Source organism: Myxocyprinus asiaticus, chromosome 18, assembly GCF_019703515.2.
Source record: "Myxocyprinus asiaticus isolate MX2 ecotype Aquarium Trade chromosome 18, UBuf_Myxa_2, whole genome shotgun sequence".
NCBI lineage: Eukaryota > Metazoa > Chordata > Actinopteri > Cypriniformes > Catostomidae > Myxocyprinus > Myxocyprinus asiaticus.
The window spans coordinates 4741323-4763571 of NC_059361.1; the positions used below are offsets into that span (position 1 = coordinate 4741323).

General features: G+C 40.6%; 2 protein-coding genes across 3 annotated transcripts in view; one reads left to right on the plus strand and one right to left on the minus strand.

Moving 5' to 3' along the window:
* Positions 1-282: 282 nt before the first annotated feature.
* LOC127456273 (dnaJ homolog subfamily A member 2-like) lies at positions 283-15320 on the minus strand. The gene is made up of 9 exons (XM_051724684.1): positions 15158-15320; positions 14631-14690; positions 14312-14541; positions 8041-8121; positions 7798-7931; positions 7504-7700; positions 1618-1762; positions 1406-1533; positions 283-1267 (listed from the first exon to the last, which is right to left on the minus strand). The coding sequence occupies exons 1-9, from the start codon at positions 15233-15235 to the stop codon at positions 1079-1081; spliced, it is 1242 nt and encodes a 413-aa protein (XP_051580644.1). The 5' UTR covers positions 15236-15320; the 3' UTR covers positions 283-1078.
* A 1379-nt stretch (positions 15321-16699) lies between these two features.
* LOC127456437 (serine/threonine-protein phosphatase 6 regulatory subunit 2-like) overlaps positions 16700-22249 on the plus strand; it is a 31622-nt gene continuing 26072 nt past the window's right edge. For both annotated transcript variants that reach the window (XM_051724939.1, XM_051724940.1), the window contains exon 1: positions 16700-16928. The gene's annotated coding sequence lies outside the window, so the exon portion shown is untranslated. The remainder of the gene's footprint in view (positions 16929-22249) is intronic.

Below are 22249 nucleotides of genomic sequence, written 5' to 3' on the forward strand. Positions count from 1 at the left end.
AACGATGTGTGTTGTGAAAAGCGCTATACAAATAAAAATGACGCTGTAATACGAATATACGACAGGTAAACGATGACAGGTTTTTCATTTTTGGTCTAACCCTTCAACAGAAAAGGTTACGATACAAGAATGCTGCACTAATCTTTTTGATTTGGGTTTATAGGAACAGCTGGATTTAAGGAGCTACTCGCACCCACAGCTCAACATATGACTGAAGCCAAGGAAGGAAACTAGAGCAATTTACTAAAACACCAATGACGAATAACACAAACGTACACATGATAGAGCACACACTCCAAACATTCATCGACTTTATTGATGTTTAATCACGGAAGTAACTGTGTTTGAATGAGAGCAACTTGTGTTCATGGTTCAAGCACTTTCTTAGTTACCATTTATAAAAAAGCGCCCCCTACAGGTCTATATTAGTGCTTACAATGCATGCACACATTTGCTGTTGATTTTACAAGATCACTGTAGTGATTCTTTGACAAATAATTAAAGAAATGCATGACTCATATATCTTTATTGTATACAATGAGCACAATAAAACACTGAGATTTTGGTTGCATCTTTTTAATCTCAAACAGAGTGTGTTGTATATCACTTTGATAGCCACTGTTGCCCACGTGTAAGTACTTCCGAAGTAATAATGCAAAATGATTAACAATTCCTGAACATTTGACGAAACACATTTGAACATCTTTAATGAACTCCAGTAAACGCCACCTCAGTCACTCTTTAACAAATGTATGCGTGTTAATTATTTCTTAAATCACAAAGTCTGCCTCCCTCTAATATCAAGTTTTATTTATTCAGAGAGCATATATACTGTGAAATTCTACAATGGAAATGAAAGTAGTGATGAATAAATTATTTTGCTTTGCCTGTAGTTATGCTACAGTGTATGAGTGCATGTAGGTTTGCATGTCTGAGTGTAGCCTGAATGTAAATAATCCATGTGACTCTTGATAGTGTGTGTGTGTGTGTGTGTGTGTTCGGTCCACTATACTATATGATGTTTGAATCTGTCCGACAAAAGGGAATCTTTACATTTCCAAAAAAACACCTTCTGTGACTACTGGTGGGCACACTGCACCCCTGGTCCATGTGGACCCCCCTCCTCGTCGGAGCTGTCGTGGTACGCTTCACGTCGTTGACCGCTAGATGACCCCTGACTGAGGTCGAAGTCCTGCAGGTCAACTTCCTCTGCATCAGTCGAGATGACAGGGACCTCTGTACGTGACGGCAACAGATCCTCCAACTCCTGCGTAAATACAGACACATACATGCTTGATTATACACATTTCATTCAAAACCAAACAGTATCGGTAAAAAGTTAAATCTAGACTGTTTTAACAAATATTTCTATGCTTATTGGAGTATTGCTACACGTGTTAGTTACCGTTAGTTTCTCTGTGCTGATCCAGCCGTTCTCTGGAAACTGGACTTCAAACTTGATGTACAGATCTCCTTTCTCAAATGGGTTTCTGTACTGAGGCATTCCTTCCCCTCGGACGACCCTTGTACAACCTGAAAACGCAACACAAGAGTATTATCATGACAATAAACGGCCACTCACATTGAAAAAGACACAAGCAGCCACGTTTCACTCACCTGGCTCTATGACTTTGCCAGGGGGGTATTTGATGACGAGATGTCGTCCGTCGAGGTGCGCAAGCGTAAACTGAAAACCGCAGAGCGCCTCCACCAGGCCAATCTTGTGACACATGTGCAGGTCATTGCCATCGCGACGGAAATCCTACGCAAAAGACAAAAGGATAACACAGATGACACTTGATGACGAAATTCACTTCTCACTTTGTTTATAAACAGGGTTTGAAATTAACATCTGGCGGGTAAAAATCGGTAGTGGCGGGTAACTCCGTCGCCCTTACCAGCCACTTCGGCGGGTGACGTCTTCAGGGTTTTTCCTGCATTAAAATGTCCATGAATGTCAGGCGACTCGGAGCCACTGGCGAAGCAAATTTTATGGTATTCATGCCTCTTCTAACTTACACATCTGTGCGGGGCGAATAAAGCGTGCTTTCGCGCAAACCACCACAGTGCATATTATGCTGGGTGTCCACTGGCGCGTGGTGAGTGAAGTGAAGCGAGTGTTTTCAATTCATTCCAATGGGAGCCTTGCGGCACGCTCGCAAGGTGGATTCTAATCGGAATGAATTAAAAACATTGGACACACACACCAGTGGACACGTATGGTCAGCGTGCTCTAGGGATACGATTACTAGAGCTCTGGGACAGCACAGAGCGAAACTTCCAAGATTCAGTCAGTCTTTACTCGATATTAGCGCGGCCGGCGGAGACCATTCAACTTATGTGACCCATTTGAATTCTACAGAGAACATTCTAGTGTAAAGCTCTATATGGAGGAATTCAAACCCATCAAACTGATAGACATCCCCTTCATTATAAACAGGACATCATCCTATTTAAAATGGACATCATCCTTAAAAAATGTTTTGGTTTTTGGTAATGTTTTATTAAAAACAATTTTCCTGCAATGTTGACTTTTTGCGAGGCGATGCATTTTGGCTAGTGAAAATGTTGAGTGGCTTGTGACCTTTGAAACTACTAGCCACAGTAGCTACTGAGCCAAAATGTTCATTTTAAACCCTGTATATGTTGGGCAGTGGTAGCTCAGCGGTTAAGGCTCTGGGTTACTGATCAGAAGGTCAGAGGTTCAAGCCCCAGCACCGCCAAGATGCCACTGTTGGGCCCTTGACCCTATCTGCTCCAGGGGCGCCGTATCATGGCTGACCCTGCACTCTGACCCCAGCCTAGCTGGGATATGTGAAAAAGAAGAATTTCACTGTATATGTGCAAAAAATGTATAATGTGTGATAAATAAAGAAAATTATTAATTATAATTATTATAAACATCCCAGTCTTGTGTAGCCAGACATTTAACTATCAGTATTAAGTCTGGTCCACATCACAGCTTATTCTGACCCACTTAAGACAGGAAAAGGGGTCGTCTGAACAACATGTAAAATGACCACAATTTGTTTTACTGTTTGTGACATTTAAGGGCAGGTAAATCTGAAATCAGGGTTCCCACTGTTTCTGACCAATGAATTTCCACGACTGTTCGAGTCATTCATCATTTTATGGAGACTGCAGTCAAAAAGAGTGTTTTCTAGGCAGTTAAATAATTTCAGAGCAGAGCAAAACTAGAACAAATCATATTTACCATAGATAATTTTCATTAAAATGGATGATCCCGCAATAAAAGACTGGAAACAACAGGGACTAGTTTGTTCTCAGAGGCACTCAACACAGTAACCTGGAAATGACTTTGAGTTGTACCATGTCAAATCAACCAAATTTCACGAACATTGAGATTTTTTATATTGTTAATACTTTTTCTGAAGAAAAATAAAGATGATGAAAGCCAAAATATTAAATGCCACGGATCAATATTTACCAAGTAATCCATTATTTTGGGGGCCTGGGTAGCTCAGTGAGTATCGATGCTTCGAGTATTGAAGTTCGAATCCAGGGTGTGCTGAGTGACTCCAGCCAGGTCTCCTAAGCAACCAAATTGGCCCGGTTGCTAGGGAGGGTAGAGTCACATGGGGTAACCTCCTCGTGGTCACGATTAGTGATTCTCGCACTCAGTGGGGTGCGTGGTAAGTTGTGCGTGTATCGCGGAGAGTAGCATGAGCCTCCACATGCTGTGAGTCTCCGCGGTGTCATGCACAACGAGTCACATGATAAGATGCACGGATTGACGTCTCAGAATTGGAGGCAACTGAAACTTGTCCTCCGCCACCCGGATTGAGGTGAGTAACCGTGCCACCACGAGGACCTACTAAGTAGTGGGAATTGGGCATTCCAAATTGGGGAGAAAAGGGGACACTAAATAAATAAATAAATAAATAAATAAAGTAATCCATTATTTTGTAGAGGGTGGTAAAAATGACTTTAGAGCAAAACTACAGGTGAAAAAAATAACCTTAGAAAGGTGTCAGTGTCATGATTTTATTTTTACTCAGAGATAGGTCGATCTTTTACTAAAATCAGTTGACTTCAGCAGCCTTTGTTGCAGTATATGCCAATGGTGTGAGTCCAAATATGAAAAAACAAACAAACAAACAAAAAGATTTGTGTTGTTTTTCCAAAGTTGGAGTGCCTATAACTCCAGAAGAACTAAAGATATCTTAATAACCTTTTAGATTCTGGTTCAGAATATGGTTGCCACGGTTTAAGGTGTTACCCATTTTACTCGGTGCAAAGGACAACACCGGTGTGAAATTTTATAATGTGTAAAAGGGGGAAACATTATTAATGGAACTTCCAATATCAATACAATAATCCAACGAATAGATTAGCCTTAAATAAAGAATAGTTGCCTAATGAAGAGTTTGCGTCCCTTGATAAATGAACCTAAATAATGCAATGAAAGCCAGATGTTCTTTACCAACATATCAAATTACACAGTACGTGCACTGACAGAAGACGTTTAATTGCAGCTAGCGAATATAAGGTGCATGGTGGGTAACTGTAAGATGTCTTGGATTCGGAATGACACAAGAAATGCTGTTAGACACACAGACACGCGCTTGAAGAAACACACTTTATTAAATTATTAAGAACAGATTACAGAAAAGCCGTCTATGCGTGCTCTGTTTGTTTGAAGGCATGCAGTCTCGTGGAACACACGTATGTAAATGGTTCACACTCTTTCTTTGTTTCAGTCTTCTGAAAATGTTTTGCAAGAACTGTATCGTCTATGAGAATGCTGCATATGACCTCAGACCATCTCAGCTTCAGTTCGCTTTATTTCCACAGAGCAGTTCATTGTGAGCGCAACTCTGCAGCCTATACATCTGTGATTAAAACATAAAATAATACAAAAACATTCACCTCGAACCATGATTTATATTTCAGTGATTATTATTATTATTATGTCCTTGGTTTAAGTGTTTCATTTTTAAATAAATAAATAGGGGGGTTGATGATGTAATTGGATATTGTGATATATATATATATATATATTTTTTTTTATAAAAATATCGTGAACATATTTCTTGCATATCATCCAGCCCTAGGAGGGAACAAAACGAATTTATTTATCCGAAGCAGCTAAACTGGGTCCTGGGATGAAAGGTAATAAAACACCAACATTAAACCCGCAACAACCCACAATAAGTGATGTATTTGCCCAGACAACGAAATATCCTGACCGGTAGCCCATGATGGAGAGAATGCACGGATGAAGTAGGTTCATTGCCAAAAAGTTGTTGCCCTTCAAAACTGTTGAAAAGCCACCTTTCAAAACGTTGAACAACAAACATTTTAATTACACTTCATTTTTTCAGTTTCATTTGAATTTTTAGTTAAAATAAATAAAAATAAAGTTCAAAATTTGAAATCAAGCTGCCTTGCATTATTGTGTAGGCTATTGCTTAATGAAAATTATCCCATAAGTACCACTTAGCAGCAGTTAGTTGGTTTGAACTTGATCACCGCACTGGTGTGAAAATGATGATATCGTGGCAAGTTCAGAACAAACTTTCCTTTTTGTATCTACATTTTTAAGGCCCTATGTGGTAAAATCCCAGCAATATGGGGCTCTCAATGTGGCTAAATTGTTAAATTCTACCCATTTTCAACGGTCAAAAACCAAATGTTGGTCAGATTAGGGGTGGGAGTCACAAGGTAACTGGTGATATGATATAATATCAATATTTAGGTCATGATACGATATTATTACGACTATTTTTGGTGTATTGCGATTCAAAACTACAATACATTGCATTTTTCACTCAATGTTTCTCATTCATCTTCATCAGACTTAAGTTTCCAAATCACCAAATTAATTGTTAAGTTAATATAAAAGTGCCAGTTTACAAAATAAGGCCAGTTTATTTCCTAATATATATGTACAATGCAAAGCCATAAGCATATAGTAAGACCATAATGGCTCCCTATTTCTATGGTTAGGTCAATGTAGCTAGTCTTTCTAAAAATGTATTATAGTATTTATGAACACAGTAGTAGCCTGAACACTTTTATTAACATTATTCATTACAACAGTTTCAATACACAAAAGTATAATAGATTTCACCTAAAAGGTTAGCCTATTTCATATGATACTAACATTTTTGTCAAAATACCTCAGTTAATGTTACTACTGTAGAATCATAATAACTTTTGGTAAGGGAGGGTGATTATGCGTAAAGCAATATAACGGCACCTTCTAAGGGACTGTTGTTGAATTCCAAGATCAATTTGGCACAGAGAACATTTTTTCCCATCACCGCAATATTAATTTAGAAAAATGTAAATAATAATATTGATATTTGGTGTGCAAATATCAATACAATATCACAAGTAAAAATATCAAGATACTTTAACATATAGATATTTTTCCTTACCTATATACATGGTATGAAGTACAAAGGTCAAGTACAAATAAATGCTGAAACTAGAAATGTATATTTATTAAATTACACAAAAACAATAGAGCTGTTAACGTGTAAATGCATGCGATTAAATTAAACGCATTTTTTGTACCAAACAAACCCAGATGGGACTCCTGCTGGAGTGAAGCATCAGCATTCCCCGGTGTCGCGTTCCAGACAATTCGGATGAAGTATCGATACGTAAACAGTGCCAGTGCTAAAGCAAAACAAGACGTTTTCTGCAAGCGCTTTTCATGTGGAGTAGCAGTAAAATCATATAAATGCGGCTTCACAATTGCCTTAGCAAAGTGAACAGGCACTATTACTATTGTGGAGGATGAGAGAGATTTAATGCCCATTGCAATGAAAACGCAAACTACGGAGACTAGATATTTCAATTTGTTAACCTCCCACTTAGACTTTGGGAAATGTTTAATGTTTGAATTGGTGCAATTTTAGTGCATTTCTGTCTTAATACTGTGGAAGGCTTTGTTTGAAATGTTAAAAAAACATTGTTACATACTGTTTTCTTTTCTAAGAAGGAACTAAATGCATTTTGACAGGAAAAGAAGTATATATAGAGTCAAATTTGAGCACTTTCAAAATCTGCGGTTAATCACAATTAATTATGAAAAATCATGCGATTAATCGTGATTAAATATTTTAATAGACTGACAGTACTAAAAAACATTAATGTCAAAATCACCATTTTGTTGTGTCCAAAAAACACAATAGGTTATTTTTTTGACCTGTAGTTTCCTCATAAATCATAAGTGATTTATGGGTGAAAACTGTCATTTTGAACCCCCTCTACAAAATAATTGCATTTAATATTTTGGCGTTCATCATCATTTATGTTTATCTTTCACCAGTTAAAAATGATCAAAAACTAAATCTGGTTGAGTTGACATGGAATGACCCCTTCAGACTAAAAAAGACCTGTGCACCCTCCTGACTCCCAGAAATAAGGCCTCCGATCAAATTGGAACTGATCATTTGCTCTTTTTGCAATATGCATCAGATGGTTCATGGGCGTACTAGACTACTATTGACCACATTGTGTGTGTGTTACCTCATGCTCTTTCTCCTGCATCACCAGTATAATGTCTCCAGGATCTGTGTTGGGCGACTGGTCTGCCTCTCCAGTGAATGTGATCTTCTGTCCATGTTTCATTCCTTTATCCACATGCACCTCCAAAACCTTCACCTCCTTACACACCTTACGGCCCTCACACTCTTTACAGCGATCTTTCTCATTGATCACCTCCCCTACAAACACAAACAAGCATCAAACCTGGATCAGCCTGGACCACCACCCATCATGTTCACTATATAAAAACAAACAAATGTAGTACTGAATTCTCACCCTCTCCATTGCAGTCAGTACACACAGACTGCATCTGCTGTACCATACCGGGGGCCAGCTGTCTGATCATGATCCTCATGCCACGTCCCCTACATGTGGCACACTTCTGCACAGCCCCAGTTTTACCCCCTTGACTAAGTAAGAGAGAGAGGAATTGTGGTAAATTCTACAGCAAGTGTAATATCATGATTTTAACCTGGTAGCTGCTCTAGAAAATGTTGCTAACAAACAAAACACACTCACCCATTACAGGCACTGCAGAGTACATTCTTACTGAGTTGCAGTTTAGTTGTTTTTCCATTGTAAAGATCTTCCAAAGACACCCTGACAGGAATAAAAAAAGCACTTTTCACAATCATTTATATTCAAGGTTTTTTCAGATACTTTCATATGTAAAACAACTTGCAGGCTTGGCAATATTCTTTAGCAAAATAAGGTATTGCTATTTTCAGCCTTTTCACAATATTCTTGGCTTAAAATGTATTGTATTTTTTTCTTTTTTTTTTTGTGGAACCATCATTTCAACTAGGGATGCACCGATATAAAAAAAATTGGTCTGATACCAATTTTAACAAAAACCTAAAGAACAATAACGATACCGATATTTTGCCACTTACCTTATTTTGTCATCAGATCACTGTTTTACTTATGCTTTAAAAATGTACAAAGAGGTACAAAATCTTTTTCACTGTTCTAACAATAAATAATTTCCACTGAATATGGATTGGATCTGTTGAACACATGACAGGCCAAAATTTTGTTTTATAAACAATATTATATTGTTAATACTTTTTCTGAAGAAAAATAAAGATGGTGAAAGCCAAAATATTAAATGCCACGGATCAATATTTACCAAGTAATCCATTTTTTTGGGGGTCTGGGTAGCTCAGTGAGTATTGACGCTGACTGTCACCCCTGAAGTCGCGAGTTCGAATCCAGGGTGTGCTGAGTGACTCCAGCCAGGTCTCCTAAGCAACCAAATTGGCCCGGTTGCAAGGGAGTGTAGAGTCACATGGGGTAACCTCCTCGTGGTCGCTATAATGTGGTTCTCGCTCTCGGTGGGGCGCGTGGTGAGTTGTTTGTGGATGCCAAGGAGAATAGCGTGAAGCCTCCACACGTGCTATGTCTCCGCGGTAACGTGCTCAACAAGCCACATGATAAGATGCACGGATTGATGGTCTCAGACGCGGAGTCACTACACCACCACGAGGACTTAGAGCGCATTGGGCATTCCAAATAAGAGGGGAGAAAATAAAAAATAAATAAAATAATAATAATAATAAAGTGGCCCACTCATACTGTATGTACACCGTCAGAATATTATAACTAGCCCTATAAACATATGGTCTTAAGTTAATTTAATTTGATTTCCCATAGCATCTTGAAGTAAAACAATTGTAAAATTCAAAAAGTTCCAGATTTCCAATGAAAACATGAAATGCAGTTTAGTAATTCTGTTATATAGAAATTCATTGCAATATGTAACCAACCAACTTTGAGCTGGTGGGTGAGCTTGGTACCTCAGCCACCACTGAAGACCATTTTTGGACCCAAAAAAAACCCTGGTTGTGCCATAGTGTATGGGTGTTTTTTTTTTTTTTTTTCTCCCATGCCCAATTCCCAATGTGCTTTTAAGTCCTCATGGTTGTGTAGTGATTTGCCTCAGTCCGGGTGGTGGAGGACGAATCCCAGTTGCCTCTGTGTCTGAGACTGTCAACCTGTGCATCTTATCATGTGGCTTGTTGAGTGCATTGCCATGGAGACATAGTGCATGTGGAGGCTTCACGCCATCCACCGCGGCAACCACGCTCTACTCACCACGCGCCCCACCAAGAACGAACCACATTATAGCGACCACGAGGAGTTTACCCCATGTGACTCTACCCTCACTAGCAACCGGGCCAATTTGGTTGCTTAGGAGACCTGGCTGAAGTCACTCAACACTCCCTGGGATTTATATGGGTGTTTTGAAATTGTGAAAGGTAGGTAAATTGGCGTAAGTGAGCCAAAAAAAAGAAAGAAAAATATTTGCCTTGTAGGGTTGGATGAGGTCTTGTTTTGGTTTTGGAAATTAAAGATATAAGGTGTACTATTATCAAGTACGCACACTATATGTCCAGGCACACATTAAGATGCCACGGGCACAGGCCCCTCGGCTTCAACGACGATTTGCCTGTTCGTTAATGCGGCCCTGGCCATGGCATCAAAATCTCACTCCAGTCTGGTATCCAAAGTTGGCAACCCTGGTTTACTTACAATTCTATAGCTGCCAGTGCAGAAGAGCTGCACATCTGCTATCAGCTGCAGTCTATAAATAATCTGCTTTCTGCCTCATTATATGAATGGAATCCACATGACATCAGTAAAATACACTGCTATAACAACACGATTATGATTGGAAATAAGAAATATACACTAAAAGATTATATTAATGTATTTTGTCCTGTTTACCATTCTGCATTTAGCTACATGCTACATGCGGTCATAATCACAAGACATGGTCTTGGAAAATGTTTCATATAACTCAGAGTTTTAAAGTTATCCTCAAATTTTAAATAGAACATTATCAGACTTGTGGCTATAGCTCCATTGTGTTTCCATGCCCAAAGAAGGTCAGTATCATATATTATTTTATATAAATATGTTATGGAAATAAATGGTCAATAACTTTACAATAAATTTGAGCTATTCTAACTATTTTTCTTCATGACTTTTATTAATTCTGCCTGTTGGACAACCAACTTTCATGTGGCTTCTTTCAAAAGAGAACACAATTATGTTTGTAATACAAAGCAGTGATGACAGGGCTCGACAATAAGGACTGCCCGATGGCCCGGGGCCAGTGTGAGAGAGATTCGGGCCAGTTGCTAGAACTTCCACTTGCCCAATCGGGCCAGTGCTGCATTTAAAACGTTAGAGCAAGCAGACAACAAGCGAGAGAGCACAGAAATTACACGGAGCGAACAAAGGCTTCTAAAGGCCTTTACACACCAAACATGACACGATTATGATAGGCGAATCAGGCGAATATATATTATTAATGTTTGGCGAAGAAAAACACTTAAGATCCGTAAAGTTGTTTATTTAAAAAGTGATACAAAGGCAAAGATGCCACGATATATTTTATATTAAAGACGTAAGAGAACTCACGTAAGATAAAATGCAAAGGCCAAACAATGCAGCAATAAGGAATAAATTATGAAGACAATCCACATAAGATCAGATAATCTTTAAAGGGGATGCAAGGCAGTGATGCAGCAATATCATTTACATGTTAAGAGAACCCATATGTTTCAGTTTTTAAGGCATTTGATGCAGATGAAATAAACATCTTCACTGCTGTATTTCAGGATTTGTTCCTCGAGTTACTTCAGTGTTTAATGTTGTTGGTCAAAACAGCTTTCTGTGCTTTAGCGCCACCTGTTGCTCTGGTTCTGGTAACTGCCAAGGCTTCTGACACATGATCTAAAGCTTATATATTATTGGTCAATGCATTTCTTCAGACAAAGGGAAAAAAATCGACACACTCACTGTAAAGAAAAGGTTCGCTTTGTCGCCGTGCGATTCAGCTCGAATGTTCGCTCCAGGTGAGAATGGCTCATTACGGATCTATTGTTTCAATTCAAAATGTTGATCGCGGTGAGAAATTGTGCCGAACATTCGCATTTGGTGTGCAAAGGCCTTAACCGAACACTCGGAGACGAGCGAGCGTGATAATATTTAGCTCGCAAAGACGTGCGAGTGCAAGGCACAGTCGCGCGAGCACACGAGCGTGCGGACACAGAGCACGTTTTCCTAGAACTGTCCTCGGTCTTTACTAAGTGGCATCAATTACCAATGTGTAGAAAATTGCAGGGGAAAAAAAAACACTTCATGAATTTCAGAGCGGGATTGCATGTCTTGCGCAACATTTTAATTATGTTCACAGTGTGCGAAATTCCCACATTTTTTCGTTTTAACATGTTGGTGAAAAATTCCACACATTGGAATACAATAAATCCACAGTGTCTTTCTATTGGACTGTAAATCCATCTCTCTCCATGCAGCGTAGACACCGTTTGGTGTGCATGAACACTCGTAAATGGAAAGAGCGCAAGTATTGTTCTCACAGTAAAAAGGTGCATTTCTCTCATTATTTCGCCTTTAGAGATGAAGCACTGAATGAAACGTAATAAACGTTTTTTTTAAACCCCGGTTATGCACATGGCTGGAAATCGAAGCTGCTCAGTATCCAAAATGCAAGTAAACATCTAATTAGGCACCGTTTCAAAATGTAAACATTAATTTGACATGCTAATGGCGTTCGATATGAAAAGAAGCAAAATCACTATGGCTATTATTATTTTCAGAGTTGTTCATTTAAAACAGTCTAGCCTACTTCATATCATCTTCATAAAACACCTGTTACATTTTTCATTTCTGAACTGTACAGGTATTATCTTTCTGTGTTTTGTGTATCAGTCAGTGCTGGTCTTGTTTGTGTTGTCTAATTTCATGTTTATTTCCACATTCTTAATTAATAGATTATGCCTAATATCTGCCTACTGTATATTACATGTGACAACTGATTTCGTAGCATGGTCTCCTCTCTCATGGATTCATATGTTTATTACAATAAACAAACAGTCAAATCTTTAACTCGGTCACTAAATCTTTGATTGGTTGTGAAAACATTACACATGGCCCAAAAGTTGACAGCATGACTAAATGGGTGAACGAAAACCCATAATTTGCTCAAAAGAACTCTTTGCTTAAAAACACATACTGTATGTAAATGGAAGGATGTCTAAGGTTAATATGATGTATTTAATTATAATTAACTTTCACTTATTTATCATACATATACAGTGAAATTCTTTTTTTCAAATATCCCAGCTAAGCTGGGATCAGAGTGCAGGGTCAGCCATGATGCAGTGCCCCTGGAGCAGATAGGGTCAAGGGCCTTGCTCAGGGGCCCAGCAGTGGCATCTTGGCAGTGCTGGGGCTTGAACCCCCAACCTTCTGATCAGTAACCCAGAGCCTTAACCACTGTGCCACCACTGCCCCTTATTATATCTGTAAAGCGCTTATAAGGGGTTACATAAGGCATAAATAATAGCTTGCAAATTATAGATGTTAACAGTTAATTTGGTCAATAATTGGCCGATAACTATTACCAGCTGAAAAAATAAAATACCGAAAAAAAAAAAAATCTAGTTAAAATAATTAAAGACATGTTTCTGCTTTCACAAGCGAAACATTTTGAACATTTTTCTTTCTGTTATATAAAGTTCTCATTATAACTGACTTTTAACCAGGCTTTCATCATTTATTTCTGATACTTTTCGAAAGCCTTTTATGTATAGATTTTACGGTTTTATCCTTGACCTAGACTTTCATTATTAAACTATGAAAATCTATTACAAAAATGCTAATTATTACATGTTTAAAACTATGATAATCTAAACAAAGAGTGAAATAAACCACGTCAATATTTACTGTGTGAAAATTATTTCTATCAATTTTTGCGAGTCTGGCACTGACGCTTTGACGTGATTGATTGCTGTAACAATGCGGATAGCCACAGTCTTCCGGCAGATTAATATTGTGGAGGATGAGAGTTCAAGAGATTTAATGCCTATTACAATGAATATGCAACCAATGTGGGGAAACTAGTTCTTTCAATTAGTCAACCTCCTAATTAGACTTTGGGAAACGTTTAATGTTACTTAAAATTGGTGCTATTTTAGGTCATTTCTATCTTTATACTGTGAAAGGCTTTGTTTGGAAAATGATAATAAAGCATTATATTGTTACATATTTCTTTACTTTTTTTATTTTCTCCCCTTTTCTCCCCAATTTGGAATGCCCAATTCCCAATGTGCTCTAAGTCCTCGTGGTGGCGTAGTGACTCGCCTCAATCCGGGTGATGGAGGACGAATCTCAGCTGCCTCTGCGTCTGAGACCGTCAATCCGCGCATTTTATCACGTGGCTTGTTGAGCGCGTTACCGCAGAGATGTAGCGCGTGTGGAGGCTTCACGCTATTTTCCGCGGCATCCATGCACAACTTACCACGTGCCCCACCGAGAGCGAGAACCGCACATTATAGTGACCACGAGAAGGTTACCCCCTGTGACTCTACCCTCCCTAGCAAACGGGCCAATTTGGTTGCTTAGGAGACCTGGCTGGAGTCACTCAGCACGCCCTGGATTCAAACTCACGACTCCAGGGGTGGTAGTCAGCGTCAATACTCGCCGAGCTACCCAGACTCCGTTTTCTTTCCTTAAAAGGAAATAAATGCATTTTGACAGGAAATGTATATAGAGACAGTCAAATTTCAACACTTTCAAAATCTGTGATTAATTGCGATTAGCTACGAAAAATGATGCGATTAATCTCGACTGACAGCACTAGTTTTAACGTGACTTTACCATAAAGCCACACCACCACCCCACATTTAAAATAGGTCATGCACAGAATAGTGACCCTGTTTAACTTGATTCTCAGGTAAAGACAAACGTTCTGTTGGCTTACTTGAGTGGATGTATCATGTCTTCTCCTCTCCGCCGACCGCCGTTTCGGCTCCTGCTGCTCTGGCCGCCCATGAAGCTGAACAAACCTCCACCAAAGATGTGAGAGAAGATGTCTTCCATTCCAGCTCCACCACCGCCTCCCTCACGCAAGCCCTGTTCCCCATACCGGTCATACAGTTCCTTCTTCTCCGGGTTAGTCAGCACCTCGTATGCAAAGCTGATCTCCTTAAACTGGTGCAACAAATATTGCATATTCAACATTTATTTCAATTTAATTAATAGCTTTCACAACTCACATTTCCATTAACATGAGAACTCACCTTGTCACCTGCATTGGGGTTTTTATCAGGGTGGTACTCTTTTGCTAATTTTCGGTATGCCTGAAATACAATAACAAATATGTAATTAATTAGTGGTAAGATACTATTACTATACTAAAATGGATTTAAATGGGATTTTGACAATACAGGGCATCCATTAACCCTCTTTAACTCATTGCATATCAGATAATAGCTCAAATTCAGCAAAGCAGCTGATAAGTTAAGCATCTCCTTGCGTTCTTCTCATCCACTGTTATGCTCTTGAACTGCAAGAAGCACCTTCAGCTTCTGTCTGTAGCACCTGCCAGGTGTTCTCCACAGCATTCAAATAAAGCACACTTAAAGCTATTAAAAACAGTATGAAAACGACACATTTGAACATGGCTCTTTCAGATCTCTCGCCAAATCCAAAAACAAAGGCCACACTGGAGGATCTCATGCGACCTGGAAAAACATGCAGCGTCACGCGCATCTTTGATTAAAAAAAAAAATGATGTGATGCGACGGTCGCGAGCTGCTGTTTCTACCTTTTTGAGCTCGTTTTCGGTGGCTGAGGGAGATACTCCGAGGATGTCGTAGAGTTTGGTGTCTGCGACGTTCGCCATGTCTGCAGACCAGTGCGCAAGGAGGAGCGGAGAGAGAAAAGCCGGTTGCGTGACGTCACGTGCGCGCCGCCGCGTCACTCCAGCGCGTGCGCGCGCTCGCCGCTACTGCGCCACAGTGTGAAAAACAATCATGAAATATTGTCTCCCCCCCTCCCCCCACCTTATATAAATTACATTTATTTGTGTTATTTATTATTAATTATTGTGTCATTAAATGCTTCTCATATTTTCTTTAATGAAATTTGCTTGTCACTGGGGACTGGACTGGATATTTTTATTTGTAATGATTATTTTGATGTTTTATGTGTATGTTTGCAAATGTATATATTTAATGTTTAATAAATAAAATACATAAAAACACTCGATATTCGCCTATATTGATATATGAACCATCTTAACAGCAGGCTAGTGCACAAAGTAAACACCCCACACAAACTTACTTGTACAACATATTTTTTACATTTTATAAATTTATTTTATAATTTATATATAAAGAATTATATAAATAGCGTTGGGTAAGTTACTAAAAAAGTAATCCACTACAAATGACTAACTACTTCTCTAAAATTGTAATCAGATTACTTTACTGATAACTTCATTAAAAAAAATCACAGTACTAATTAGATACTTTCTAAAACAATTTTTGTCTTTACACTCAACAGATTCAAAACAAAGTCTATTTTCTCCTTGTTCGTTGTCGCACAGCTGTGTAGAGCTGTCACCGAAGCGCAAACAGACGTACATTTGAACATATGATTTCACATTTGAACTGTATTACACATCAATATGTTTTTGAAAAAAATGTAAACCAAGTAATGTTCTTAAAAGTAATTACTTTTATTGAAAGTCAGTAACTGTAATCTGATTACAAGAATTTTAAATGTAATGAATTACACTACTTTTTGTGCCTAAAAGTAGCTAATTACTTTGTAATCTGATTACACCCAAGACTGTATATAAATAAAAAAGTATAAATAAAATTATATATAAATAATGCTAATAAATACAAATCAATGTAAACAAGAATAAAGAATATATATATAATATATGTTTCTTTATTGTTGTTTACATTGATTTGTATTTATCAACAACACAATTATATTAATAGTTGTGATAATTTACTTATTAACAATAAGTTTGTGGGGTTAAACTTAAATTATGTTGTACTTGAACATACATTTTATAAGTAATGTTAATTATATGTCAATATAGGGATGTATATATATTTTTAAAGGATTTTTAAAGTAAAAATAGACTTCATAAGACCGATAAAACAAAAGAAAAACATAAATAGAGGTTAACTGATAAAGCCAACTCACTCAAACAGTGATAGTTAGGTAATCTCGTACACAGTTTATTCCTCATTCATGAATTCGAGCAAATTTTCCAACTAATCCATAAACATGATAGATCCGAAATGATCGCCCATGCGCGTTCACGCAACTCAGCATGCGCGTCCACATCTCCAGTTCGGCCATTTTGACTTGAGAAATGATGTCAAAGTCTTTTTCTACTCACAGTTGAAAGATCTGAAGGGGACTGGGGCTGGGCTGGAGCAGGGCTGCTGAAGGAGAGAGGAGGACACGGGCTGGGGGACTGGGATCTATGGATGCAGGACGATGCATCGCACATTAAACAGCAGATCCCTCTGACACCATACAGGGCAGGTCTGACAAGGGAGAAAGTGTTACTGGTGAGTTTACAGCAATTTATGTGTACACACTAACAGTTTCTGGGCATTTACATGACTATGGCCTGCATATGGACTCATGTGACAGTATAATATGGGTGGTGTGTAAATATGCAATGATAATATTAAACAGAAATGACTTTCACCTTGAAAGGTATGGTGATATTTCAGTCTTTCTATATTCTTAAATACATAAATGAATTTAGAGATCTGTCTGCATGTGGTAATAGTCCCGCGAAATGCGTTCTTGGACTTCTGAGCACGTGCACTTTTGTTAATGGAAATGAGCGTATTGCGATTTTAAGGCTTTTGTCAGTGGAGGCATTTATAATACTGTGCATCGGACGTGCACATTTTCAGCGTTCCCATTGGTGGTTCGCGTCTCGTCTCTGCGCTCTGATTGGTATATCACTGACAGTGACATTGAGCAAGGCTTTTGTGTCTGACATCGATATAAAAAGAGAGATTTTATTTAGCTTCTTTAATATTAAAGAGATATATTTGAGTGGAAAAATAATATGGGAAGAATAACAGTTGTCCTTGAATGCCCCCTGACCTGTCACACACCTAACGTGGGTGTGATTTGAGTGTGTGTTTATTTGCGTGGACTGTCTGATTGTATCATACACACATGGCCATAGCAAGGTAATCTGGGCACCCTGACTGTATATTGCTCTAGGCCTCTTTCCTATTAAAAAATACAGTTTAGAATATGCTTTGGGGCCCCCTATACCTTTGGGCCCCTAGAATCAGTACCACCTTTCACCCCACTAGCTACGGCATGATACACATGTTGGTCTCTCTGCAGCATTCCCGGTTTCAACAACAAACATGATTTCAGTTTTTTAGTATTTCAGTATTTGCTGATACGCCAACATTTTTATTTACATATATTCCTTATGTATGAAAATGATGATTGTGTACACCAACTTTCAATATTGGGCAGTTTTAGTTTCCCTTACAATTCAGTACACTTAACATTGCGTCACTAAGCTGAGGCTAATGGGGAGTGTCGTTCTACACGACCTAGTTGAAACCCTTCTACAATAACGGCAGGATTGGCTATGGTGTTTAAGCCCCGCCCTTTTAGGCGCGAAGCTGTCCGGTTTAAAAGTGGCCGCGCAAACATCATTCCTCGGCATTTTTTTCCTTCAAGACAGCGATTCATCTCTCGTCTAGAAGCCCCCTACTACTTCGTCGTCGGCATACACGAGTCAGCGGGCGGGATCTTCATGGCAACGAGAAGACTCTCTGCTCCCCTGCAGTCTTCCGGTGAACGTTTACTTTGCCTCGCCGCTTGACGCTTCGCTGGTGAACAGGGCTGCTTCAGCATCCTGATTCCCCACAGCACTTCGGCAGGAGTTTTGTATCCTTATAAGCTATTGTAATATAGTGTGTATATATATATACCTGAAAGAGCTGCTTACGTGTTCGCGTCTTTTTAAAGATGCCATTCCGTAAGTGTTCCTTATGCGAGGGACACTGTCAGATCAGCATGAGAGCTGCATTCGCTGTCTGGGCCACGCCCACGCAGAGACAGCTCGCATGGAGACAGACTGCCCTATGAGGGCATGAGTCTCAAGACGCTTCGCTCACAAATCGCCCACGTTCTGAGGGAAAATTCAGCCTCCCGCGCCATTCCAGAGGGATCACACGAGGAGGCACGGCGGGGCCGCGAGGTTGAACAGGATGAACTTGAGGTGTTCATCCAGCCCCTCAATCTCCATGTATTGCGTCTAGGAGTGTGCACGCGCCACTGACAAGGAGATGCTTCGCGTCCTTTCAAGGGCAGTCGAAGAGCTTGGTCTTGAGTGGTCTCCTCCAGGGAAATGTGAAAAATCTTGCCTTGATGAATGGTTCTTGCATTCCAGATGTCATCAAGCGACCGCATTCTGCAGATCTGCCCCATTCTTCCCGGAAGTTCATAATGGACTGACAAAATCCTGCCGTACCCTATTCAGCTCGCTTGCACAGAGATTCCACTCTCCTCACTAAAATGGAGCACGGGGAAAACAAAGGTTATGCCCAATGACCCCCTGTGGAAGAGGCGGTAGCAGGGCGTGGAAATCACGCCCCGTTTATCCATCCAAGCCTTGTCGGTTGACGTCCACACTGGCTGGAAAAGCATACTCCGCAGCAGGCCAAGTTGGTTCAGCACTCCATGCAATGGCGGTACTCCAAGTTTTCCAAGCTAAGCTCATCAAGCAAATGGACGAGCAAGGCTACGATCCAGAGACGTTCAAAGAGCTCTGCACCACTAAGGACTCAGCGCTGCGAGCCACAAAAGTCACTGCACAGGCCATTGGCAAGTCAGTGGGCAACCTGGTGGTCACATCTGGCCGACCCTCACAGAAATGCATGATGCAGAAAAATCTGCTCTATTTGAAGCTCCTGCCTTTTCAACAGCTCTGTGGATAAATTTGCTGAGTGCTACGTCATGACTCAGCAACACTCAAAGGGTATGAGGCATTTTATGCCAAAATGGAGCAGTACTTCATCACAACCGGCTCGCTTCCGCTCTGTCTTGGGCCAGTGCCCGGCTAAAAACCCCACACCTGCTGCCTCAGTGCCTCCAAAAACCGCAGCCGGTACAGCCACGCAAGCTGTGACCCAAACGAAGGCAGCCGCCTCAGCGCCAAGGGAAGCGGAATGCAGAGCTCACTGTTCCTTCCGTACCCGTCCCGAAGAAGGCTCGATTGGAGACATAATGCTGTTCCCCTCTTCCCCACTGCTGATTGTCGGGAAAGGAATATTTTTGTTAAAAATGGTGTCCAAAATGTTGTTTCTGTGTCTCACATTCAGTCACATACAAGAAAGAATGCAGAAAGAGTACAGCGCTCATTTTCACACTTTTCAGTAAAGAGCTCTTTTCCACTTCAGAGCCCACACATTATGCACAACCGCTTCTCAATGGTGAGCAGAGCATTATATCATACAATGAACAAACCAAACTGCCCTCTGTCCCTTACGGGCATTTCCGACTGGGTGCTAAAAAAGATCAAACATGATTATACGATCCGAATTGCTTGTCGGCCGCCCCGTTTCAACAGCGTACTTCCATGGTCCCATCCAAAGATACATCTGTGTTACGAGCTGAAATACACAATCTTCTCACAAAGAATGCGATAGAGGTTGTTCCAAATGGTCAAGCCCATACAGGGTTTTACAGACGCTATTTTCTTAGCCAGTTTTAGATCTGAGACATTTGAATAGCGCACTTGCGAAGCGCCCGTTCAAAACGATTACTCAGAAACTAATCTTATCGCACGTCCGCCCACACTGAAAGATGTGTACTTTCACGTTCAAATTGTACAACATCACAGGATGTTTTTTGAGATTCGTGTTCGAGGGAACTGCGTATCAATTCAAAGTCCTGCCCTTCGGATTGTCCCTCGCTCCTCGCACATTCACAAAGTGCATCGATGTGGATCTGTGACTGAGCGGCGTGCGCATTGTGAGCTACGTCGATGATTGGCTATTACTAGCCCAATCAGAGGCACTATTATGCCAGCACCGGGATCTATTGCTCCAACATCTAAAAAGCTTGGGCCTCAATGTCAACTGGGCGAAGAGCACACTCTCCCCCAGCCAGCAAATGTCCTTTTTGGGAGTCTGTCTCGACTCCGTGAGCGAGCACACGCATCTCACGAGTGAGTGCGTTCAGGCCATTCTACAGTGTTTGTCTCAGTTCGAACTGGGGAGGAAACTTCCACTGAAGCTGTTTCAAAAAGCATTGGGACTTATGGAGGCAGCATCCTCCGTCATTTCATTAGGTCTCTTACACATGAGACCTCTTCAGTGCTGGCTCAAGTGCCATGTGCCATGACATGCTTGGCACCAAGGGCGGTGTGCGACGGATGCCAGGCTTTCAACACCTGGAAAGGTGTGAAGAGGGCATTGGCACATCAACCGCCTGGAGCTGCCGGTTGTTTTATTATCATAGCGAATTATCATCTTCTGATTCGCTCTGACAACACGACAGACATGGCATATATAAACCTCCAAGGCAGAATTCATTCCCTTCCAATGATGAGACTGACGCGTCATCTCCTTCTGTAGAGCGAGCATCATCTCCTCTCCCTGCGGGTGACATACTGTATGTCCCAGGCTGTCTGAATTACGGCGCGGACCTTTTGTAATGCCAAGGAGTGATGTCAGGCGAATGGAGACTTCATCCTCAAACTGTCCTGAGGATTTGGGAAATATTCTGCGAGGCGGAGATTGATTTATTTGCCTCCACAGAGAATGCCCACTGTTCCCTCTGGTACTCCAAGTCCCAAGTTCTGCTAGGAGTGGACGCAATGGCCCACAAATGGCCTGCAAAATGCAAATACGCATTTTCTCCCAGTGTGCCTCCTTCACTCTGTCATATGCAAAGTCAGAGAGGACAAGGAAACTATTCTATTGGTTGAGCCGAAGTGGCCCAGTCAGTCCTAGTTTCCAGAAATTATAGAGATTTTGGACTCTCCATGGGAAATACTGCTGAGGAGAGATCTCCTCTCTCAAGCGCAGGGCACAATTTGGCATCCGCATTCCAAGCTGAGGAACCTGCATGTGTGGCCCCTGAACGGAAATTGCATTGAAATTGAATGTGTTCACTAATTGGTGCTTTTGAAACAGCAAAGACCCAGTGAACTGCCCCATACCTGAAATTCTTACATTTCTTCAAGAGCGATTGGACGCAGGGCTCACTCGCTCAACGCTCAAAGTTTATGTGGTGACTATAGCTGCGTATCACACACCTGAATCATAAAGTTTCTTAGGGGAGCGAGGCGGCTAAATCCCCCTTGGTCGGCTACAGTTACGACTTGGGACCTAGCTTTGGTTCTAATAGCGCTCGTGGTGCTCCCCTTTTAGCCTCTGGACTCGTGAATTGTGTGTGTTTTCTATTAAGACCACATTGCTGCTGGCTCTGGCCTCAGTAAAACGGGTCGGTGATTTGCGAGCACTGTCAATTGACAATTCATGTCTGGAGTTTGGTCCAGATCTTTCAAAAGCCACTGTCAAACCCAGAAAAGGCTATGTGCCTAAGGTTCTAACCACACCCTTCAGAGCGCAGGTGGTTCACCTTCAAGCCTTTTCCCTCCTCCATTTAATTCAGATGAGGAAAGTCCTTGCATTTGTTATGCCTTGTGCGAGCACTACACAAATACGTTGGTTCCCCATAGCATCAGCTTAGTGACGCAATGTTAAGTGTAATGAATCGTAAGGGAACGTCTCGGTAACATCGGTTTCCTTAGATGAAGGGAACGAGACATTGCATAAGCTGTCCGCACTACGGACTCAGGGTTTTTTGAGGTGCGAGCGATGCGCTCTTTGTCCCT